Here is a 26673-nt window from a genome sequence, read left to right on the forward strand (position 1 = left end):
TTTAACGGAGAGTCTCCAGACTGATCTGCGAGTGAAACCTTGAAAGCTCACGAGATCAGGATGGTCTCAGAACGGCTCTAAATGACACAAAACTCTTATGGGTGAGTAGAACATGATGGAATAACGTAAAATCAAGGGACCAATGTAAAAAAAAACACAAAAAAAACGGTGTTTCCCTTTACAATAGAAGCATATAAGTATTTTAACTCTCCATAGGTCTGCATACGACCAAAGACTATTACCAACGTACCGTCTCTGTTCGGCGCTGCTAAAGATGCTCCTGCAGTGAAGTTTCATCGGTTATAATCTGGTCTGGATTCAGCGCAGCTCCGATGAAGCAACAGATGCAAAGAAAATTTCATGAAGCTAAAAAAAACAAAAAACAAAGCCCACATAGAGCCACGTTTGCTTAGCAGTTTATTTTTAATTCACATTTTAAAAGATTTTCATGGCAGCACATTCTTCAAACCTATGCATGCGAGATATGCCAGCAGACATTTTATTAAAAAAAGAACTTTAAATCAATAATAAAAAAAATAAATGAGTTAAGAGAAAAAAAAAAGAGAAAAAGAAGCAGCAGCATTTTTAACTCTGATGTGACTGAACGTTCTGCGTTTCCTATCGGGATGCTTCCTATCATCAGCAGCTGAAGAAGACGCCGCAGGATGACTGCAGCCTGCGGTCCTTCCAGTTCAAATATCTCCACAGAAGAAAAACTCAGAGTGGAGGAAATGATTGAGATGCATGGAGACAGATTTCAAACATTCAAACTGCTGCTTTCTACGCCGCTGTGCTTTTGCTACAGACAGTGTTTCCATACACTGTAAACGGGATCTGTGTGCGATAAAAGAAAAAAAAAAAAAAGCACATGGTATGCATGGCAGGATTGGCTCTCCCTCCTGCAGCTCACAGGAACGGTTGCGTTTTCATCGTCTGTAGAAGTGGAGCAGAGCGTTGGTTAAACCGGTGCTAAGGCCTCTGACTGTGGACGGCGTGACGCTAAACAATAATTCCTTTAAAAAATGTCTGAAAGCAGAGAACGGAACCAATAAACCGATTTAAAACTGTCAAACTAAAAACTTCCTAAAAGGTGTAAACAATCCCCCGCTAACTGCACCCCTACTCCCCCGTTTCAGGGTGGGAGGGGTCCGGCTGTGATCTGGGCGTATGAAGGGGAGCAGTCACTGGTACTGGAGGTAGTTTTTCAGGGTCTGCGGCAGTGGAAGCGCCTCGATGTGATGGATGCGTTCCCGGCCCAGGGCGAGCCGAGCCACCCGTCTGCACAGATCCATGAGGGGGAGGGGCTCCGCTGTAAGAGGAGACAAACGGTTAGGATCCACACAACACTTCCCACACTTTAGCTGACCTGCCATTAGTTCCCATCGTTTGGACATTTACACAATGAGCCCTGGATTAGCCTGCTGAGCGAGCTGCACGGGTCAGAGCAGCGCCGCAGACGTTACGGCGTGTGAAGAAAACGCTCAGAGAGCGGCAGGAAACGCAGAAGCAGGAATACGCTTCATAACAGAACTAGAACCGCAATGATGGAGGTCAGGAGGAAAAAAACTAAAAGAGGGAGGATGAGAAGAAGAGCTGAGAACGTGCGGATTAGGGTGATTATTTTAAGCTCCACCAATCAGCAACCAGAGTCCACTTTGACATCCTGCCCAGTTTGATGCTGCTGCTAAAAGATTTCCTGATTTGTCAAACTGAAGCTAAAGTAGAACTTCACATGATGCTCCACATTCCTTATTTTAGGGAAGAAAGGGCTTCTTGGAAGAGTTGTCAAAAAATACGACTTTACCCTCACCTAGCGTGACGACTTTACCCTCACCTAGCGTGACAGCTTTGCCCACGACACATATACGACAGCACGTGACAGCCTTACCCGCGCCACGTATCAGTCTTGCCTGCGGCACGTGACAGCCGCGCCCGCGGCACACGACGGTCTCGTCCGTGGCAAGTGACGACATTGTGACACGTGCTAACATAACAAATATCACGTGACGGTCTTACTCGTGGCACGTGATTTCTTTGTTCGCGACACGTGACTACCTTGCCCGCGAAACGTGCCGCCCTTGCTCGCGACACGTGACGACTCAAACCGCGACACGTGACGACTCAAACCGCGACACGTGACGACTCAAACCGCGACACGTGACGACTCAAACCGCGACACGTGACGACTCAAACCGCGACACGTGACGACTCAAACCGCGACACGTGACGACTCAAACCGCGACACGTGACGACTCAAACCGCGACACGTGACGACTCAAACCGCAACACGTGACGACTCAAACCGCAACACGTGACGACTCTGCTCTGGAGAGATATTTGTGCCAAGAAAAATTTGGATACTTTTGGTTCAAGTATGGTTCAACAATATATAGATAAAAAATATTATGGATATGTTAAATTTTTTATGGATGCTTCAAAATATTCCAATATTAGGAATGGTGTTTTGTTTTAGTTCCAGAATTTATTTCTAAATCGGGTAAAAGAATCAGTGATGGAATTCAGCCTACAAAGGAGAAATGTTTTGGATCATATTGGCCTTACAATGGATGGAAGAAATCGTTCCATTAAGAAGTTTAGTTTGCTCTGATTCTAGATAAGCGTTCTATTAATTTAAACACAATTATTCAGACAGCAGACCTGATCTGAAATTTAACAATTATTATTTAGAAGACCTTTTACAGATGGACTCTAAATAAGAGGGTTATTCTTTATTATATATTAAAAAGAATAATTTGATAAACAGGATTTTTCAGTTGGTGGCGGTAATTGTTGTTTGCCAACCTCCATAAAACGCAACAAAAAGAAGAACCACTCGCCACAAAAGCTAAGAGTAAGGCCAATATGATCCAAAACATTATCTATATATTGTTGAACCATACTTGATCCTCAAATATCCTCCTTACTTTTCTTTTAAAACAGCAAATTTAAATCCATGTCAATAGCAGGTAAAAGAGATGGATGAGGCAATGATCTAATAACGGTTTTACTGAAGTTTATTTGAGATAATTCAAGATATTTTATAGTACTATCTTCTGTCCATCAAATGGTTAGGAGCGTTGACCAAATAACTGTAAGAGTTGTTTGATTTTCCTGATTTCGTTTTTACTTTTATTTTTTTTTTTTCATTTAACCGGATGTAGTATTTGGAATGAATGCTTATGTATTGATGAACTGTAAGACATATGAACCTGAAAGGGAGAAAATTAGAAGAGTAGTTGAAAGGATAGGCCAAGAATGGAGTCTTAGAGGATTATTGGGAAATAAAGGAAATATAAAGGATATTTATAGATTAAGGAAAGCATTATTTAGTTATCTTCAGAATACAAAATAAAAAAATAGAATTTAACAGATGTAAAACAATGTTGCTACACACTCATGAACAGTAGGTGGCGGTATGCACCTTAAAGTTGCTTGCAATCCGCCAAGAAGAAGAAGGAACGAATGCTTTCATTGGATGAAAAGAAGCTGAGCGTGATTGGCTGATGGTATGGTTCATTTACATACATTGCTAAAGTTGCGAGTGAAGAGAGTCGAGCGAGCGGAGAAACAGCCGAGCGCACAGCTGGTGTTGAGCGCGGAGACAGCAGGTCGAGCGCGAGCAGAGATGAAACTGAGCGCGAGAACAGTGTGTTTAGAGGGTTTTTCAAAGTTGGGCGGGCGCCAGACCGGTTTTGCGCGCGCCTTGTCACACTGCGCGCTCAAACCAATGGCACAAATATCTCTCCATACTGGTCACGTTACGACTTTATTTTCGAAATAGAAAAATCCCTAGCCTGGCCCGTATACTACGCCGTAAAAAACCCACTAGGAAGTCCATTGGCAATGCTAATGTCATTGGACAGGATGAATCTCAGTGGGAGGTTGTCCTCGTTTCGGCAGGACTTGTGCAAATCTTACATAACTTTGATCGCATATTCGCAGCAATGGTTACTCCGAGAGTCATCAGTTTTCCAGTGAGTTGTCGCACATTTGAGACCTTCTGGGTATTCATTCAGAAGTGCAGATATATCATCAAAATCTTCATCGTGGATCAACAGGCAATTTATAACAATTTTTTTTATACTTTTGTAAAATAAATAACTTTATTGTACACCATTCTACACAGTGCATTACCCACTGAAACTGCAATTATTCTACAAACCGACTCAGGACCAGACTATAAACTGGAATGGGTCAAAAGATTCCACTTCCTCTTCTGAACTATTTTATGTTGGTATAAGTCATAATATAAATTGATGCTGCTGAAGATTCTTAGTCATTCAGGTCATAGTCATTTCAAAAAAGTTTAACAATCCTCTGGACTTTGTTTCCAAGTCTGAACTCAACGCTATTTCTGACATTTGAACTGAAAAAGCTTCCTGGATAGGAAGGGAATCTTCTACAAACTTGGAAACAAAGTCCAGTGGTTTGTCGTTATTTATTTATTTTTTGGAATATACATCGTTTGAAACTTTGAGGTACAAAATTCAAAAACTACACCTACAAGGCTTTAATATAGTGAAACCAGCTCCTCTCATTAAAGTATAACGGCTGTTTAAACCTCATCTTCACCTTCCTCTCCAACCCGTTTCCTGCTGAGAATCTGCACCAAACGATCACATGAACGACTCCCTGCTCACATGTTTGCAGGGCTTGTCGACGCCCCTTTGATTGAAGGAAAGTCATGTCAGGATGTCAGACAGACTCTTAACTGCTGACTGTTTACCGAGGATGAGCTCAACCACCTGGATGGACCATCTGGCCGAGCAGAGCCCCCCTGCTGTAAAGCCAGGTTTTAACGCACTAACACATTTATACACACCTGAGCGACCGAATGCACACTGAGAAAAGTTTCTTTGGTTTCCATTAACCTTCCGGTACAACTGAACTCTAAGAAGCACTTTTGGAAGTAAATCCTGCTGCTTTCATTAAGCCTCCCAGTTACTCATTAAACCTCCACTATGAAGGATGCAGTAATTATTAATGAATCTGTGCTTCACTTGCTGCAACAAGTCAAAATGGGTTATATAAGAACGGCCCAGCTGTAAAATGTTTTACTGGAAGAAAATAAACACACTGGCCCCAACAAGCCTCCTCTGTGACAGGCTAACTGGATCGTCTCCACAGTCTATCAAGAGATGACCACAAACCGCAGTGTTAGGAACCAGGAAGAAGGAGGCCTGTTAGGAGGTACCAGATCTACTCCGGTCCTGCTTCATGCCAGTGATGTTACGCTACCCTATGCTCTGAACGTTGCCACATGACGTAAAACGTTGTGGTTGCTCAGACGATATTAAAAAGGCAGCATCCGTGTGCCGAGTTGGAAGAATCTGTAGCGTTAGGGCGTCTAATGACCGATGAAGTTTTACCTGATTGATAACAAAGCTGAGAAAAATACCTTGATATAAAAGGGGGAGAGCTGGGTAGCGCTGTGGCTAGCTGTGCTCAGTAGTAGTGTTGCACCGATACCAGTATCTGGCAGGGCCACGAACCAGCACTAAAATGGTGGTATTGGTATCAGCGAGTACCAACAAATACGGCACCGAACTATTGTCACTAGGGCTGCAACAACGAATCGATAAAAATCGACTTTTAAAAGCGTTAGCAACGAATTTCATCATCGATTAGTTGTGTGGCGCGATTAATGCTTCAGCCGCCGCCATCGTCGTCACTGCCACTTGACTGAAACGGGAAAAGAAAAAAAAATACGGCAGTGCGAGCCAGCGCCGCAGGTGCAGTGCTGCCAACTCAGCGACTTTGTCGCTATATTTAGCGATTTTTCAGACCCCTCCAGCGACTATTTTTTTAAAAAGCGACAAGCGACAAATCTGGCGACTTTTTACGGTGTCACTGGCGGCTTTTGGACACTCTTACGTGAAAGCATGCATCGTTCCTACTCTTGCTCTGTGGGGCGCCTCCGCCATCCCAACCCCGTTCTCCCGCTCCCGCAGGAGTCCCTCTCAGCGCTGCAGTCAGAGCCGCAGGATGTTTACCCTCAGCGTCCAGACTGCAAATGAAGCGCGCATGCGCCAGGATTGACGGCGCAAATTGATCACAATAATTAAAATAGCCTGCGCTTTGTAAAGTGAAAAAAGTCGTAACAGGCAACTTTTGTAAAAACAAATGAACATGGCACGGAAGCACCACTGTTATGACGCAGCACCTGAAAAGAAAACACGTTGGAGCCTTCAATGGCAGTGAAGAGAGCTGATCAGCAGGATGAGCGGCCATGTTTGTTTGGTTTTAAAGTGGGGAAACGTAACGTTAGTTTCTCAGGTAGCTCATCTGATGCTTTCCTTACCGTGTTAGTAGGTTACAGACAGTGATAAGGTTGGCTACTTATTTTACTTTTAATTTCATTTGAATTAGCTTAAGCAGCGTTTATATTTATAAATAAAGTAACTTGCAAATTATGAGGGCAAGGCTTTTAAAGTTTAAATCTTCTGGCAAAGATAAAGTAAAAGAAGATCCTGCAATTTATGGAAGTAAAGCAGAATAAAATCTAGCAAGATCAGTAATATGTCAATTAATTATCTGCCACATTCCCATGTAAATATCTGTCTTTGGAGGATGTGTTTTTTAGCGCCTCTAGTTCTCTCATTTTTATTCCAAATACAATTTATAATTTGAATCACAGGGCTATTTTTATCTCTATGGTTCAGTATTTTCTCAAGTAGCAACTTTAACTGCTATACTTTCCTGTCTTAAAAGGCAGAACTCTTCTAGTCTAAAAAAACCTCATTTGTTGAAATGGGGGGGCCTATTGTTTGAACCCCTTAGGGGCTTTTAAAAAACAAAAATGTCATTTTTTGCGCTTTATGAAACAAAGTAGCCTATATTTTGTGGATGTACAGCTACATTTCTCATGTAAGTTTGTGTAGTTTTAACACAAACATTTATTTTTCATATTGCACCAGTACAGTTAATGAGCAACCTGTACTTGTGTGCTTGTTTGTTCTGTCTAAAATGTTTATTTTGGAATAAAGAGGTTAATATAAAAATATTTTTTTTGTCCGATTCATCGATTAATCGAAAAAATAATCGGCCGATTCATCGATTTTTTAAATAATCGTTAGTTGCAGCCCTAAGAACCGGTAATGGTTTTAATACAAAATATGATGGAAACTACTCTGATATGAGGGAACGCAATGTAAATAAACAGAAAAGGTGAGTTGCAAAAGAAAGGTTAATCTGAAAAATCAGCGTCTGTTCCGCATGCCACTATAAGCACCCTAGCTGTCCCACATTTGTTTTTTAGGTTCTGGTCACCCCATGGAAGAAGGGTACAAAGGATAAAAACATTGTTTCAAAGCAAATAAAAAGGTTCTGCAAACTCAGAAAATAGAAAAACACTGAAGTCATGAAAAGGAAACAAATAGTGAAAGCAGTAAAAACTGCCAGATTAGAACACCTGCAAACGTTGCTAGAAGTACCGGATGTTACTATGGATTAATTTCAAATCTTTCTTTTAGATAAAGCTTATAGTTAGAGTGGCTCAGGTTATCCTGAGCTATCTCTATACTTATGCTGCTATAGGCTTAGACTGCTGGAGGACAAGGAGCTCATGTGGAAACTGAGAGCTTGATCCACCTGTAGGTTTGTTCAGGGCCAACAACACCCATCAGGTTCATAGATATAGAAAGTTTCCATGGTAACCGCATCCTCATGAGTGTAAAGTTACAGATCTGCTTGTGCTGATTACAACGTAAGACTCTGAAACTATGAGGATGATTTGAAGCGTGGCTGATATAAGGCAGGCGTTTTGGGACGAATGCAGCACTCTGCAGACGTGCCGCATGTCTACCTTGGTAAAATGGAAAGTTAATTATCGCTTCATGCCCAATCTCCGCTTTGGAAGTGAATCACCGTTACTCGCACTAATGCGAACACAAACACTCGCGTCACTTGGCAGCAATCTCCTGAGGGCGGCGGAGCGGGTGATGATCTTACAGACTGTAAAACCAGCCAGTCACTGCTGGCATAAAGCTGGTCTCCATGGTAAAGGGTTGCCTAGGGCGACAAATGGCTCCCGTCAGACAAATTGATGAGCGCCGATGGGGAGGTACGCACTCCATCACGCGGCCTGAGTCCTCCCGTTTCAGCCGGGCTTGCTTTGGGCCCGCTAGCGTCTAAATGAGACGTGATCCTAAATGCCTGCAGCAGTTCGGCTTCAAACGCTCCAGATCGTTACGGCAACCAGTATACCTCTCAGATGGGAGGAAGAACAGACTGGACATGTTCGCTCAGGAGATTTCAGTTAAAGCCGTCCGTTCACAGCCCCCCCCTCTGCTGATGCACAATGAATAGGGAGACTTAATTCATCCATGCTTGTTTCTTTCTTAGGTGCAGCGTCGGGCCTTTTCACACCTTCCTCGCTCTTCTTCCTCCTCTCCATCATGCAGCTGTCAATATGCACAATCTTCCCCTTCTCACATCCTTTTTCTGAGACGGCAGTTTGACGGGTTTATAGCTGCTGAAGAGACACTATGCAGTGTGGGAAAGTGTGCACCAGTGGGTAGGGGGGGCTGGGCAGGGGCATGCCTAGCACCTCACTGAGAACAAAGCGGAGGAAAAGTGGACAGAAAGCTCCGACGGCGGCGCGTCACTTAGTCTATCCTCAGTCAGGTGAGAGGTGGTGAAACTTCCTCCTAGTTTCTCTCACCTTCACACCTCAGCGAATCTTCCGTCAGGTGGGCGTCTTGCACAGACGCCACAACCTAGATATGTCCAGATAAGAACTGCTGTCCGCCGTTTCTGCCTTAACCAATTAAATATCCACCAGGGTAGCAGAGTCCGGCTTCTGCATTCGATTTAAAAACACGGTCAGGCCCGTCAGACCTAGTTTTAACGTCTCGGGTGTACGAGTCGCCCCTTAGTCATGGGCGGGTACGATGAATGCAGGTAGTTCTGTCCTCGCCCAATGTCAGATTATTATTGGAATTAGCAAGAAAGTTTTACTCAAAAGTCCAGAAAAGTGAGACTTTTTAGGATGAGAGCTTGAGAACTTTAAGGAAAGTCAGAGGAAGAAAAACAGGATTAGAGACGCTGAATGCCATCGATTGATTAAAATCAAAAAAGGATAGGAGAGGTTGGTATTGCTGAAACCCACCCTTTACTTTGAAATTACACCTAATTTGTCTGACTAATATAGGCCGCAGATATTAATTATTTTAGTGATGGATTAATCTCGACCAGTTTTTCCCAATCAATTTATTATTTCTGAGTATAAACCAGGCTTCAAGATGTCTGGAAGGTTTTCCATCTTATGACCATCAGACTGTTCTCCAAGTTCTCACAGGTCCTTCCTTGTGTGTGTGTGTGTGTGTGTCGATAGCCAAACGTAGCTACATTTCACTGATTCAATCCAACCTCGGCGGATCGGAAATGGATCAGGACGTGTGTGTACAATAGGGTTGTGAAAATGTATTGATACACAAAAGTTGTATCCGGATACAATACTCATTTTCAAAAGTATCGATACAGCCATCTAAAATGCAGAATAGTGGAAAATGCACTTTCTGAACACTGTGATTGAATAATTCTGTGCATTTTTCAGTTTCAGACTGAAAAACATCTGCAAAACATAGCCAAGGAAGGATCAATTTTAATTTTGTAAGTTTTTTTATCAAGCTTGCTTAATATTGTGCACAGCATACAACCTCAAAATATTATTCTTATTGTTTTTTTTATTTATTTCTTGTATTTTTTTTGTAATGAAAATATTTCTGTTGAATTTTAGAGTCTTTGTTTTTATTCTTGTGGTATCGAAAAGGGTATCGAGTATCGAATACTTTACTTAGTATCGGTATCGAGTTGAAAAGTTTAGTATCGTGACAACACTAGAGTACAAGTACCAAGCATTTGATCGGATTAGGCCATTTAAGCATGCATGGACCGTCTGATTTCGCAGACAAACATCACGCTGGCGTTGCACACATGCGCAGTGGAGAATTTTTTTACTTCAAACATCTGAATTGGTTTGTATGTCGACGCCAATTAGAACAGCCCTCTCTTTCAGAATGAAATGACTTTCCAATCGGACCGAATCAGAATAAAACCTCCAGTCTGACAGGTTTACATTAAATATTTTCTGATCCAATAAGGCCTTCAATCTCATTATTTTTGTCAATATAAAATTAGATAGAAAACTTTGAATCAATCTAAACAGATGATCTGGTTGAATTCTAAAGGATTAACTAATCAACTGATGAGTATTTCAATCAATCAATCACCATTAATCCTTTTAGGCTTTATTATTAATCAAGATCAAATGTGTTTTTGGGCAAAAACCCCAGATTCTTGTAGAAATTGTTGAAGCGTGGAAATAAAGCGCTGCCTGTTAAGCTTTGACTGTCTGGATAAAAACAAAAACAGAAGCTAATGCCTAAAAGCAGAGAAGCTGCCTTCCAACATCAGACAGGCCATAAATCCACAAAATCCAACTAAAGTGTTTCCACAGCAACCTGCCACCACAATTGGCTGTTTAATTACTGAAAGAAGGGATTAGAGTTAAAAAGGAAGAGGAAGAAATGGAGACAATGAAAAGCAGGTGGGAGGAAACGAGACAAAGACTTTTGATTCAAATAGGATTCATTTGCAAAAAGGGAGAACGGGGATGTCTCCTCCCCCAGTCAGGTAGGAACCGGTTTGACCCAGCCTGTGGCCGTTACACCAGTAAAAGTCTTCCGACATCAATCAGTTCAATCCTCGGTTTCTTCCAGAACAAGTCGTGTATCGGCATCGGAGACCATGCAGCCTGACTGAGGTCAGGGAAGAACAAATTGGTCTCATTCAAGGAGAACGAAAGGAAAAAGATCATTTTCCTTTTTTAAATGAGAGCCCAGTCAGAGGAATAAAGACGGCTTAACAGGACAGAGGTGGAGAGGATTCCAAAAACTTTAAAAACCAATCCACTGGACTTTGTTTCCAAGTTCGAGGATGTTTCTCTTCCCATCCAGGAAGCTTTTTCAATTCAAAATGTCAGAAATAGGGTTGAGTTCTAGGTTTTATCCAGCAGCCCAACAAAGCCTCGTTTTTGTTTAGAAAACTTGCAAACTGAAACGGATCCACCCCTTTGCAATAGCCTTTTGTTAGCCTGCAATGCCCCATACCTGTCTATGTCTCTGAAAGGGGGGGGTCGTTAAAGCAAATTGTTGGCCTGACAGAATAGGCAATAGGGATGGGCGATATGGACTAAAAAATGTATCATGATAATTTCTCTTATTTATCATTGAAACGATAAGCGACGATAAAAACTACCAGCAAAATATTATGTATTATAAATCTGTCACTAAATTCTGTCTTGAAAGTAGAGCTGGGCGATATGGCGATATATATCGTGAGGACGAGAGAAGCATGTCTATCGTGACCTTTCTCCTCTATTTTTTCTATTGTGATAAACTTTTTTTTTATAATTATTACTGCTAATATACATTTTAATATAATTTGTTAATATAACATTTTGCGTTTTTGCTATGCAAACTCTAAGTGTATATAACGAAAAAAAAGAGAATAAAAAGATAATGTGTAGAGAACGTGGTTTTGCGACACTACACCGCTTTACGTCACGCGGCTTTGCACCATACGTTTGCAACATTACTAACGGAGAGAGCCCGCGAAATTTCTTTCTGGCTTGAAAAAAAATGAATGATGGACACCCAAGAAGATGTTACCACAGCAGCGGTTACAGAGTCCGAAACGGTTGCCAGGTCACAGACACAACAAACACCACTTTTGCCCAAAAGGGGAGGCAGCTCGGTTGTTTGGTTATATTTCGGATTTCAGCCATCTGATAAAGAACAAACGCAGCCGATATGTAAACTGTGCAGCAAAGCCGTTCCAGCGGCTGATGCAAATACTTCCGGCCTCTTTTACCACCTGAAGAAAAATCATGAACAAGAACACGGGAAACTACAACCACTCCGATCAAAACAAACAAGGGATGAAAATACAGGAAGCACTGGAAAGAAATTCTCACAGCCGAAGCTTAAGGAAGCATTCGCCCAAGGATCACAATATGAGAAGACGTCTCAGCGACTCAAGCAGATCACAGGTGCTATTTCACGCTATATCTGTAAAGGCATGGCCCCCGTTTACATAGTCGAGAAAGAGAGCTTTCGGGACCATATAATTACCAGTGCAGACACATTTCTTCTTAAATAGGCGAGGCGCCTCCTAGTGGAAAACAAGGTAAATGAAAGACAAGAGAAAAACCTTGCCTTGGAATTTTATAAAATGTCAATAACAAACGAATATTAAATGATTAATTACTGCAGCGCAATAGCCAAGATTCTATACTGTTCACCGTCATGGCCGCAAATTGCATAACTGGTGTTCTTGGTTTGGGGTTGGGATTCTCATATTAGGAAACAAGATGATGGGTAAAAAATAGGCGATGAAAGATTTTTTTCAACCCTGTCCATCTGACGGACTATGAAAACATAAAATGCAACATCAGTTGTGGTATATCGTGATATATATCGTTATCGTGATATAAAATAATCCATATCGTGATATAGTTTTTTTTCCATATCGCCCAGCCCTACTCAAAGCCCTACAAAATACTAGAAACCACTAAACTATATCAATTAAGTTCAAGTACTAAACCTGTACTGCAAAACTGTAGTGATACCAATCAAATAAGTCTGAAATATGAGAGACCAAATTCCAAATTTATTCAAACGATGCAAACAGCAAAACTAACTTGGCTTATTAAAAAAACCAAAGCGGTGCAACTGCAAACACAACCAGATAAATAGTCATCTCATGATAAAAACGATGAATTCAAATTGTTTTTGTGGGGAATTTCTTTGACGATATATCGCACACGATAAAATATCGCCCATCCATAATAGGCAAGGTCTTCTGTCCCCCTGTAAAGGGGTGGGGGTTGCGATGATAGCAGGAAGGGATCAACTCAATTGCAATACCATCCTGCTATTGTGGTGGGATAGAGATTGGTGCTTTCAATTTATCGCTAAATGTTCAAACAACTTAGGAAAAATTAGCAAGATTTGTGACTAGTTGCTTTCTTTTTTAAAGAGACATCATATATCATGAGCCGTGAACTTTTAAATGCTGCGGTTTCGTCGTACAGTGTGAGCTGTAGCTGCGTGCAACGTAAAAATAAATAAAATAATCGTACAGAACAAAAAACTGTGGCTGGTGTACGAAAGGCGGGACTAAAGTGAGTCATCCAGTTTAATGCAGAAGGAGTTTATGCCTATATGTAGAAGACAGGAACCAGTAAATAACGGAACATCGAGAGGATCAGATACCAACGTCTATGTCAGGTACCGGAAATCATTGACCTTTTAGGTCATCGAACAAAGAAAATATGGAAACTGAAATAAGCAGGTTATCGTCAGCATAAAATCAATGGATCATGAGTGTTTCCCCACATTGAAATATAAAAATGTTCATCAACAAAAAACAAATTAAAACAAAAACCACACAGCATCGATCATCAGATGTACTTACGGTCTAGTCCGTTGACGTAGCGGATCGACACCTCACAGTGCCCCCAGACTGCACTGACAATGGGAAACAGCCTCTTTCCCTTTAGCCCCCTGAAGGCCACTCCCAGATACTGTCCATCCACCATAAAGCTCAGCGTCCCTTCGTCCATGTCCAATATCACCGTCAGGCAGTCTGGGAGCACGAAGGACTCGTCCGGCTCCAGGAAGGTAGGGTATGTAGGCGCTGACGAGTTTGCAGGTCTGTTCTTTCCATCGTGATAAAGTCTATTCCGGCCCAGGTCCCAGCCCCAGGACTCCGAGTCCGAGCCCACCAGGGCCGTGTAGCCAACCGAATGCAAAGGCGCCTCAGCCGTAGCCACTCCTACTACAGCGTGAGTGCCTCTTTGTCTTGTTGGCCAGTGAATCGTCCAAACATGGAGGCCCCTGGTGTAGCCTACCTTCCCTCGAATGCAGTCCGTGCTCTGGGCCACAGGGTGCCTGTGAAACGTCAGCTTGTCGTCCTCCTTGACAAAGACGTTAAGCGATCGGTCATCGGGGTTCCAGGCGTGGCGAATTTGTGTCTCGGGGGTGGCCGGCGGCATGTCAAGAAGTAAATCTAGTCTTGGTGGCCGACAGAAATCCGGACCCCGTAGTTCACGACGCACTGGGCGATATGAGGGCTCCCCACGTACATCCACTGACTTGATACTGCCAGAGATCTTCTGGCCCATGGCTTGGGCGATCCCAGGGAGGAGAGGGAAGAGGGGAGGGAAGAAGGATGGACAAAGGGTGGCGATGAGGGGCCAGTAGGTCCGGACGTTACCTCATGGGCGCACAGGGATGCTGCGAGACCAGTGCAGAAAGATGCTGCTAGGCACTCCAGCTCTACAGCCCGAGGGGAACACAATCCTGAAACACAAGAACACATAATCCCCATTTGTGTTTGATGTTACACATCTACATGGACTAGGTACTGGCATCAGGGTATCCAAAAACCTTAAAGTCGTAGGGTAGCAGCTGTTCAAACCGTTGCACTTTCGAATTCTCTCGAGTGGTGCCCGACTTTACACGAGTGAATAAAGTGAATGTGATTGGTCGTTTATCAAGGGGGCGGGATTGTTTTAGCGGAAGGTTTGCAAGCACTTTGGTTGTGGCCGGTTTGTAAGAAGCATCTTCCTTAGCAACTTAGTGCTAGTAGGTTCCCAATGGGAAATTCCATTGGGACCAAGTAGCACTAAATTGGTGACTTAGAAATGACGCTGTCAAGGAATGGGATGATATGGTCTGATAAAGAGTACATTTATATACATGTTTAAGCCAGAATGATTTGACATTCAAATATGACTTCCCTACGATTTTAACGATTACTTTCTTATTTGGGTCCTTGAGTTGTTGGGTTCAACCTTTCCTCTTCTAGATGTTTGCTCAATGCTAATTAGGGAACACTTTCTAGTCAACTAGACAAAAACCATTTTATTAGGGCTGCAACTAACGATTATTTTAAAAATCGATGAATCGGCCGATTATTTTTTCGATTAATCGATGAATCGGACAAAAAAAAAATTTTTATATTAACCTCTTTATTCCAAAATAAACATTTTAGACAGAACAAACAAGCACACAAGTACAGGTTGCTCATTAACTGTACTGGTGCAATATGAAAAATAAATGTTTGTGTAAAAACTACGCAAACTTACATGAGAAATGTAGCTGTACATCCACAAAATATAGGCTACTTTGGTTCATAAAGCGCAAAAAGAGACAGGCATTTTTGTTTTTTAAAGCCCCTAAGGGGTTCAACAATAGGTCCCCCCATTTCAAGAAATGAGTTTTTTTTAGACTAGAAGAGTTCTGCCTTTTAAGACAGGAAAGTATAGCAGTTAAAGTTGCTGCTTGAGAAAATACTGAACCATAGAGATAAAAATAGCCCTGTGATTCAAATTATAAATTGTATTTGGAATAAAAATGAGAGAACTAGGGGTGGTAAAAAAACACATCCTCCAAAGACAGATATTTACATGGGAATGTGGCAGATAATTAATTGACATATTACTGATCTTGCTGGATTTTGTTCTGCTTTACTTCCATAAATTGCAGGATCTTCTTTTCTTTATCTTTGCCAGAAGATTTAAACTTTAAAAGCCTTGCCCTCATAATTTGCAAGTTAATTTATTTATAAAGAAAATATAAACGCTGCTTAAACAAATGTAAATGAAATTAAAAGTAAAATAAGTAGCCAACCTTATCCCTGTCTGTAACCTACTAACAAGGTAAGGAAAGCATCAGATGAGCTACCTGAGAAACTAACGTTACGTTTCCCCACTTTAAAACCAAACAAACATGGTTACTCATCCTGCTGATCAGCTCTCTTCACTGCCATCGAAGGCTCCAAAGTGTTTTCTTTTCAGGTGCTGCGTCATAACAGTGGTGCTTCCGTGCCATGTTAATTTCTTTTGAAAAAAGTTGCATGTTATCACTTTTTTCACTTTACAAAGCGCAGGCTATTTTAATTATTGTGATCAATTTGCGCCGTCAATCCCGGCGCATGCGCGCTTCATTTGCAGTCTGGACGCTGAGGGTAAACTCCTCACTAAAATCCTGCGGCTCTGACTGCCGCGCTGAGAGGGATTCCTGTGGGAGAGGGAGAAAGGCGTTGGGATGGGGGAGGCGCCCCACGGCAGGCAAAAGCCGCCAGTGACACCGTAAAAAGTCGGCAGATTTGTCGCTAGTCGCTTTTTTGAAAAATAGTCGCTGGAGGGGTCTGAAAAGTCGCTGAGTTGGCAACACTGCAACTGCGGCGCTGACTCGCTCCGCCATATTTTTTTTTCTTCCCCCGGATGACGGCGGCGGCGGATGACGCATTAATCGCGCGACACAACTAATCGATGATTAAATTCGTTGCCAACGCTTTTAAAAGTCGATTTTTATCGATTTTATCGATTCGTTGTTGCAGCCCTACATTTTATGCATTTTTGCGAGATACCAACTATTACCAAAAATACTGTAGTAAATAAAATACTGCAATTAAAATGTATTTCTTGGCACATAAAAACAGGTAGAGAACAAAAAGATAATAAAAATAAAATAAAAATGAAGAGGAACCAAACAGAGGAAGAGAGGAGAGTTGGCTGGAGAAGCTGGTGTCGTTTTGGCCGCTGCTAGGAGATGCTAACCCAGATGGAGAGCTATGTTACAAAGAGCTCTAGTTTCTAACTGAAATTGTTAGCGGTTAGCAACGGATATAAACATTTTCCGATATTAGAACAATGAGTTACGACAGAAAGATGCTAGTGTTAGCTTTCCTATGTTTACTCTGTAGGTTACAGTCCAGTCAATCCCAACCACATCATCTACCCAGCATGCATTGCACAGGTGAAAAAATAGCTACCTCCATGGGTGGAAAATACAAAGGATACACTAATTTTGAAGTAAATATGAGGGGTTTTTTTTTTCATATCAAAAACTGTTTAAGTTAATATCAAAATTATAAGATATTCAGGATGACATGGTCAAATACTCACAGATTCCTTTAAGTTTCTGATATTCTGACTTATGGTGATTTTAGCTAAATCGTTGCATTTTAACCCCTTAAACAGATTTCTCAGGGTTGTTATGTAGCGGGAATTCATATTTTAAATTTTAACATTTATGGAGTGAATTTTGTACCACTATCGTTGATTTTCTATTATTTATTTGAACAACCAACTTTTAACGTATCTCACATTTTTCAAATTTCACTTTAAAATGTTTTAATGAACAGCATTATAAGAGAATATGATTTAAAACTCAACTCAAAGGACCGCATTTCATAATGCAGAGAAATTAAATCCAACATCTATATATAAAAGTTAAAAAACGAATTATAAATTCAGAGAAATCTGCAAAGTTACTTTCAAAGGCTTTTTTGAATAAGTCTTTATTTTCTCCGTTATTTCTTTTTTCTTTGAATTTCCTTTCACGAAACATGTTCTTTACAGCAGTAATGGAATAAAATTATCTCCATAAGCAATCACGATTGTTTACCCAGTTAAGGTGAAGGTTATAATTTTGTTTTTTGAAGTGTTTGTATAAATACAACACATTTGTACTTCTAACGCAGTCCTCTACACATCAGCTGGTAAAATATTCCCAGTTCATATAATCCCCAGATACTGTTCTCCAACTATATTACATTATTTGAAAGACCAGTGTGTTTAAATCAGCTCCAGTTAGAAAAACTATCAACTCTGAAGCAGTTTATATTAAAAAGAAAGCTCAACTCTAAGGATCGGCTAAAAGCCGCAGACTAATTTTAATCGTATAAACAGGGGAGCGGCATTTAACGTGTTAAAAGCTGCAGCACCAACAGAACTCCTTTGTCCGCTGCGTGTTCAAACACTCAGATGTTACACAATCCTGCGGTTTTAGAGGAAACTCCACATGGTTCTTCCAGGGAAAGTACAGCAGCCGGAATGAACCCATTCATCTTAAATCCTTCCAAGTTCAGGTTTGTTAATGAACGCTTCAGAGTAGACAAAAACAAAAAACAAACAGTAAATGGGAAGAGGTTTCTACTAAAGATGGGAGCCAGCGGCTAAATGTGGTTCAATGCAGCCGTTATGCTATCGCGTTGCATGACCCCCAACTTATCAGTCACTTTTATGCTCTCAGTTTAAACCAAAAAAGTTAATTATTCTGATCCCATGATTCTCCCAAAAAAAAAAAAAAAAAAAAAAAAAAAAAAAAAAAAAAAAAAAAAAAAAAAAAAAAAAAAACACAAAGTAGGATAATTTCTATTGGTCTGCTGGTCGGTAGGGACATTTTTATTGGTTATTAAAGTGAAAATAAAGACCTCTTTAAAACCCGAAATGTAAATGAATGCAACTCTTTAAAACTCAATCTGAAAAGGAGAAATATAAAAAATATAAACATAAATAAATCTAATAAACTTACTCTCAAAACATGTTTCGGTAATTTATTCCAGATTATTTTTTATTCCAATATTAGACTGATGAGTTAGAGCAGAAAGATGCTAATGTTAGCCTTCCTATGTTTAATCAGTAGGCTAGAGTCCAGTCAGACCCAACCACGTCATCTACCCAGCATGCATTGCACAGGTGAAAAAAATGGCAACCTCCATGGGTGGAAAATACAAAGGACACACTAATTTTGAAGAATTATGAGTTTTTTACGTATCAAAAACTTTTTTTTTTAAAGGTAATAGGAAAATAACATATTCAGCATGTTCAAATACTCATGGATTCCTTATGGTGATTTTAGTTAAATCATTGTATTTTAACCCTTATACAGATGTTATTTCCCAGGGTTGTCATGTAAAAACACTAAATTATTCTGATCTCATGGTTCTAAAAACACAGAGTAGGGGGGTGATCATTTCTATTGGTCTGCTGGATGGTGGCAACATTTTTATTGGTTATTAAAGTGAAAATAAAGACCTCTTTAAAACCAGAAATGTAAATGAATGTAAGCGTTTCAAACTCGATTTGAAAAGGAGAAATATAAAAAAACTGAAACTTATAAAAACAAATAAATCTAACAATAAAGTTACTCTCAACTAAAAAAATCTAGAATGAATGACCTAAAAAATTTTTTAATTTACAAAAACATGTTCATTGTTTAACAGAACGAAATTCCCTCCATAAAAATAACCAGCCCAAAGAATGACCCTAGCGGCAGCGTTCTTCATCCCGCACTGCCCCCTGTCCACCTGACCCCCCCCGCCCAATGTACAATATGTATGTGATGAACGGTTTGTACCGAAACTGAAATCTTGATTACAATGCAAATCGTTTGACAATAAAGATTGATTAATCAATTGATAACTAAGATTTTTTGTAAACTATTCTTATAGATCAGTGTTAAAATAGATCAATAAATCATTCCAATTAATTAAAGGAAACAATCAACTGGACTTTGTTTCCAAGTTTGAAGACATTTCTCTTCCCATCCAGGAAGCTTTTTCAATTCAAAATGACAAAAATAGCGTTGAGTTGCTTTATCCAGCAGCCCAACAAAGCCTCATTTTAGTTTAGAAAACATGCAAATTTAAACAAACGAACGGGTCCACCCCTTTGGAACGGGCAGTCATTGGGTTCTTTGTTAGCCTGTAATACCAGATACAGGTCTTTGTCTCTAAAAGGGGGTCGTTAGAGGGAATTGTTGCTTCACAGCATCGGGGTGGGGGCCACGATAATAGCTGGAAGGGATCAACTCAATTGCTGCGTTTTAGGTTTTTGAAATCCGAGTCCCCTCTGTTTAAGGTTGGTTTTCTTTCTTAACATAGATGGCTTCCTTCACGCCCCTCTCAAACCACCCGTCTTCTTTGTCCAAAATGTGAACATTCTGGTCCTCCAAAGAATGTCCTTCGTCCATCAGGTGTAGATGGACAGCAGAGTCTTGTCCTGAGGAGGGCGCTGTTCTGTGTTGCGCCATGTGTCTGTGGAGAGGTTGTTTGGTTTCTCCAATATAAAGATTAATTGAGAAAGCTTCCTGGATGGGAAGCGAAATGTCTTCAAACTTGGAAGCAAAGTCCAGTGGATTGTTTATCAACTTTTTTTGGAATGATTATGACCTGGATGATAAATAAATCAATAAGTCTTTATTCTTTTTTTCCCCCCATAGTAGAAACCAACTCCGATTTAGATTTTTAGCCAAATTCAATATGTTCTCCTACTTCATTCTTCCTCGGCTCATGTTTAGTTCAGACTCAACACCTCATTGTTTCCCTAGTACCAGAGACATGTGCATAAAACATATTTTTTGTCATACATAAACCACAATGGCTGTTTTTCAACTGAAACTAAACCCAATTAGGCATAAAATAACCACCTCCCATTTCTATCAAAGCTGGAGCAACTTTTGGCTTCAGGGTGAGAGCAGTTAAGCAGCCATGAAGAACAGGAAGCTATGAATAAGTCTTTAAAAAGCTGGTGAAGATTTTTAGTCATCCAGGTCATAATTCCAAAAATATTTAAAAAAACAATCCACTGGACTTTGCTTCCAAGTCACCCAACGACAATGACCCCCCTTTCAGAGACATACAGGTATGGGGCATTGCAGGTTAACAAAAGTAGCCAAACGACGCCCATTCCAAAGGGGGGGACCCGTTTGTCCGTTTCAGTTTGCATGTTTTCTAAACAAAAACAAGGCTTTGTTGGGCGACTGTATAAAGCTTTGAACTCAACGCTATTTCTGACATTTTGAATAGAAAAAGCTTCCTGGATGGGAAGAGAAACATCTTCAAACTTGGAAACAAAGTCCAGCTGATTGGTTTTTAATTTTTTTGGAGTCTTTAAATTGGACCAAAATGATGAAAAACAACTTTTAATCAATAAGATCCATAGAACTGTCCAGAGAAGTATGAAACAGACCATTAGCGTCCATCCAGGCATCAACGGTTTATTCAAAACGATTTGACATTTTTAAAGAGGTTCCATAAAAACAGAGAATGGCCTTAAAAAGAAAAACCTCCTCAGCTACACAAACGATGACCCTGAAAGAGTAAGCAAATGATAATCTGTGCTGAAATCTCACTTTGTGTCCTTTAAAAGCTGTAAAACAACAAATCGATCCGGCTAAGATGATCTGATGCAGAGAATAGATGGAAAAAATGTGACACGATGAACAGCTTCGACAGCAGCAGCATTCAAGACCGAGAGCTCACACGTTCACAGAGGATCGTTTGTTGAACCTCGCCTCATGACGGAGTGACTTACACATTTTTCATTACTGCAGATTAACCCTGATGGAGCCGTTCCATATGAAACAAAAGGTCACTTTCTCAACAGACGCCATTTATTCACAAACTAGTGTCCATCACACCGTTTGGACCATTTCAGAGGCTGGTTAAATGTTTTACAACGGAGTCAGCCTCACAGGGACTCCTCATATTCTTTCTCATTACAGCCAGAAAGGTTCAATATCTAACACCAGGCTTTCCCATATAAAATATATTCTTAGGGTTAACCTCTCTGCTGAAATGTCTTGCGCAAACTTAATGGTTTGGTGTAAATTCCCTGCAACTAAACTCCAATAAAACAGAGGTGCTGGTGATTGCCCCTGATGAAGCTATTCCAGGTATCCTCCAGGATCTGGGCGACTAGTTTGTCTGCTAAACCAAGCCTTAGAAACCGAGGTGTTATTTTGGACAACACGTTTCCTTAGATGAGGGTTAGCAACATTTTCCAGGCCAAGGACCCGCAAACTGATGACAAGATGGAGCGGGGACATCCTAATTATATACAGGTGCTGGTCATAAAATTAGAATATCATGAAAAAGTAGATTGATTTCAGTAATTCCATTTAAAAAGTGAAACTTGTATATTATATTCATACATTACATACAAACTCATATATTTCAGATGTTTATTTTGTTTAATTTTGATGATTACAAATGACAACAAATGAAAATCTCAAATTCATCATATCAGAAAATTAGAATATTGTGAAAAGGTTCAAGTAATGTAACTAAAGTAATCCCTCCCTGGGATTATTAAAGTATTTCTGATTCCTGGTTGGTGGGTATGGAGGATAAAAAGTGCCAAAATTAACTAAATAAATAAATACAGCATTAAATAAATATGGTTTCGATGCACTGCGACACAGGACCATGAAATATTTAAATGCACACTGAAATAATTATATATATTTTTTTTATAAAATGAAGATGTATTTTATTAAATTAATGACACATTTATATATTTAATTCCTTATTTATTTAATTAAACATTTAATTGTTTATCGCTGTATTTATTTATTTAATTGTGGCACTTTATATTAGTGACGTGGTTTTAATTAATGAATGACACATTTATTTATTTAATTCCACATTTAATTAATTGACACATTTTATTATTTATTTAATGCTGTATTTATTTATTTAATTTTGGCACTTTTTATCCTCCATAGGGGGTACAGGTGTTGTGAATGAAACGGTGCCCAGCTTGGAGGAGCTCCTGTGTGTCGCTGAATGTGTGCATTGATGACTGAGACATCTTCTGCCTCCATGAATTCATGGTAAAATAAAAAAAGTCTAATCAATCCAAACTTTCACAACCCCCATGCAGTACCTCCACGGACCCCCTAGGGGCCGTTGACCCGCTGTTGAAGACCTCTGCCTTAGAGCACCACTCAAAACTGCTGACAAGAAATCTCTAAACTTAGAACAATCTTTTCCAGAGATAATCTTGAAAGGATTATCTACGCCTTTGTGTCTTCCCGTTTAGACTACTGCAAAGCCTGGTTTATGCTCAGAAACCAGGTCGTCTGCATCGCAGTTAACGGTGTAGGTGACCGCAGACAATGCTGCAGATAGCGTTGCAGGGAGTAGAGAAAGGAGGCCTCTGATTGCTCAATTCTACATCCGCTCGACACATTTCGCATTTCCTAACCAGCTTGTTTGGTTTGCATGACCGCCATTATGGAAAAACAGACTCTGGAAGATGGACCAGCTAAAAGAGCAAGTCTGCAAAGTAGTAAGAAGGTGCCCACATCTGTACGACTCTCGTTCTCCACACCACAAGGACAGCACGTATTCAAGCAATTGATGGAGGGAGAAAGCGATGGCCTTTCTGATTCCTGATCCTCCACGGACGGGTTGGTCGTTGGATCGTCAACTTGAAGAGGGAGGATTTGCCATCGAACTTCTGGCCAGAGAAAAAACCCGTAATATGTAGCCAACATTTGGAAGAAGAATGTTTTCAAGATGACTTGGATAATAGCGCGTTGTGACAAACACCAGATACAGCCCTGGGACTTGATCCACAGCCGATACCGCACCGTGACGTCACAAACCAGTAAGTGGCAGTAGTGTTCTTTGACAAACATGGATGCCTCCAGTAAAGCACATTCACATGAAAATTACTCTGAATTAAAAACACTGATCATTTATTAAACAGGATGGAATAATTTATATTTAAAGAACTTTAGAGAAGCATTGTTTTATAACCATGTCTTTTGTGGCTCTTAACATATTTTATTTGTATTGTAATTTTGTGAAGCACTTTATAAATAAACATGACTTCCTTACTTATTGTGTCAACATAAAGAAAAATCTGTTCAGTCTGGTGTGAAGCTGACAGAAGTGGATCATGTTTCAGGAGACTCTCTGGGAAACTAGATGCCATCATTAAAGGAGAAGTCTTTCCAGCTGCCAAATGTCAGCCATCAAAGCGTCGTCATCCCAGCGTTTGATCGACAGAAGAAGCACAGAAACAAGGACTAACTTACTGATCCAGAACATCGGTTAAGAAAGAGAAACCCTCGCTGCCAGGTCTATGAGGAGCAGTTTTCCTGCTCAGCCATGAGGTGAACCAGCGATGGGATACTCTGATTCTACGCAGCCATCAGCACCTATAAGCCCACCTAACCTCCACCTGTTTGCACAGATTTCTGAAGTGAAATGCATTCTCTCCTAAACGAGTCTGAGCAGATAAAGGGACATCGTTACGGAGGAGTCTGTTTTCCACATGGACTGGAAAATTGTTAAAATTTGATGAAATAGAACAAAAGAAAGAAGGTATTCACCAAAGCCAGTTAACTTTCAGTATCATTTCCTGCAACGCTTTAGAAATTATTTTAAAACACTGCCATACATTGTGATATGCAACGAATCTCTCATTTTCCCAAAAGGGGGCATAAAATATTAGTTTTCCTTTGCAGAAAAAAATCAAATAAACCTGTATTTAGAAAACTGGATTTCCCCTCAGTAACTCCTAACTCCCAGTAAATACTAAGAAAGGATTAGTACTCAAAGGATAGAAATAAAAATATAAATGATTAGGGAAAAAATTGGAACTTGAAAAGAAACTTTAAAGACGCTAGAAAATAAAATAAAGAAACAGTTCCTTATAGATCTATTGGGTTTTATCAGGGTGTCTGGTTCTCGTCCAGAAACATGAACATTAGGGAAACTGGAAGAGTCTGAAGTTTAGGAGTGAATGCATAAATAGTTTGACTTTTTGATCCCAGCGACGTGTTAAAACTGAGTTTGTAAAGTAAACAATTACAATCTTTTACAAATTAAACACGAAACAAAATGCTAACCTTTTTGGAGCAGTTTAGAAAGTTAAAACAAACTTTATGCTAATATAACGTTAACGTTTCCCCGATATCCTCGCTACAACTGATTGCTAGATGACCAAAGAGTCCTTTTAAATTTGGTTTTTAAATTTCTCCTTCTGGCGGCTAGCTATTAGCATCACTGCATTATTTTTGTAATATGTTATTTATGGTTTTTGGCGAGTCCTTTTGTTTGTCCAATGTAGGGCTGGGCGATATGACCTTAAACCAATATCAGGATAAGATGGGAAGCTTTACCGCGATAATGATAAATGCTCCAGCTCCGCTCAGAAATAAAGGCATGTATGGGAAATGCAACTGGTCTATTTATAATTTAATCATTAAATAAATCACATTACATATTACTTTCACAAACAATCCACTGGACTTTGTTTCCAACTTCTCGTCTCTTCTAAAATTAAACGAGCTCACACAGGCAAAATGGCAGAATTAGTTACAAATTTACAGACGTGGGATAATTTGCGGAAAGATGGTCACGGTAAAAATCCGGTTTATCACCAAGCCCTAGTCCAATGTTTATATAGCAGTAAAGTTTCACTAACGCTGTTTCAGCGTTTATACAGGGATGAGTAACTCTATAGCTTTTTAATGCTCTTTTAATGCACTAATAATTTTAATGCCACAAGTACCTATGTATGGAAGACCAGCTCGACCATGTTCAAATAAATACACAATAAAAAGATAAGCATACAATTATATATATATACATACACACATATATATATACACACATACATACATATATATATACATAAATATATACATACATATATACATACATACATATATATATACATACATATATACATACATATATATACATACATATATATACATACATATATATACATACATATATATACATACATACATATACATACATACATATACATACATACATATACATACATACATATACATACATACACATACATACATACATATACATACATATACATACATACATATACATACATATATATACATACATACATATACATACATATATATACATACATATATATATACATATATATATACATACATATATATATACATACATATATATATACATACATATATATATATATACATACATATATACATACATATATATATACATACATATATACATACATACATATATATATACATACATATATACATACATACATATATATATACATACATACATACATACATACATACATACATATATATATATATATATACATACATACATATACACATTAAAATCCTTTGTCATCTTTATCGTTGAAAGGTCGCAGCCACTTCCTGAATTCCTTGTTTTTCAGCCATTTTTGTTGAAATTTGCCCCCCCCCCCTCTACCTTTTTCTCTTCCTTGAGCCTCTTTTCCAAACACACAGCTTTACGATTAACCAGAAGCAGTTCTGATTATGATTGATGTATGAACATGTTAAATATAGATATTAATTTTTAAATGTTTAACTTTAAAATTAAAAGATTAGTTTATGATCGTTTCTTTCATTTTGGCCATTTAAACGCTTCTGTAGGTTTGGTTTACCCGTCTTTACTAGTGGGATTTTATTTAGAAGTTTGGGTTAAAAATGATAAAAGGACAGAAATGGCTTCTTACGATGAAGACCTTTAAGAAATCAGGTGATTCTTTCACAGCAACGCAAACAGAGACACAGCTGCTAAGCAGTGGGAATGTTTGCCCTGTATGGAACCAGAGAGAGAGAGCAGACAAAAAAATAAAAAGACAGCGTCATTGTCGGTAAGTCTGCAAGTTCCTGCTCGCGACGCGGGGAAGGAGGAAAAACAGAAAAGCTGGCTTCAGTTCCCGACAGAGAGGGAAACAGCTGCCGGAGGAAGAGGAAAAACACAGAGAGGAAGGGCTGATGCGAAGCGTGTGTCAGGTTTTTAACCCAAGCAGATCAATAAGTCAAATAAAGTCACACCCTGCTGTCCACTATGAGCAGATTAATGGCTAATCTACCTGCTGAACTGGATAACCCACACCTGGTTGGTCAGGAGGAGATCAAAGACAATTCGTCAGCCAATCAAAATTCAGACAGCGAATCAGTGGGATCAGAGAGAGAGAGTCCATTAATTCGACATTCTGCAGCCTTTTCCCTGAACGCCTAAAAAAAA

At 39.7% G+C, this 26673-nt stretch overlaps 1 protein-coding gene across 1 annotated transcript in view; it reads right to left on the minus strand.

The window, feature by feature from the left end:
* Positions 1–403: 403 nt before the first annotated feature.
* LOC119792567 (SPRY domain-containing SOCS box protein 4-like) overlaps positions 404–26673 on the minus strand; it is a 42585-nt gene continuing 16315 nt past the window's right edge. The window contains exons 2-3 of the mRNA XM_038299272.1: positions 13480–14366; positions 404–1309 (exon numbers count right to left, since the gene is read on the minus strand). Coding sequence (XP_038155200.1) covers positions 1182–1309; positions 13480–14188 — 837 coding nt within the window. The 5' untranslated portion in view covers positions 14189–14366 and the 3' untranslated portion in view covers positions 404–1181. The remainder of the gene's footprint in view (positions 1310–13479; positions 14367–26673) is intronic.

Source organism: Cyprinodon tularosa, unplaced genomic scaffold (assembly GCF_016077235.1).
Source record: "Cyprinodon tularosa strain WSP-4 unplaced genomic scaffold, ASM1607723v1 ctg421, whole genome shotgun sequence".
NCBI classification, from domain to species: Eukaryota; Metazoa; Chordata; class Actinopteri; order Cyprinodontiformes; family Cyprinodontidae; genus Cyprinodon; species Cyprinodon tularosa.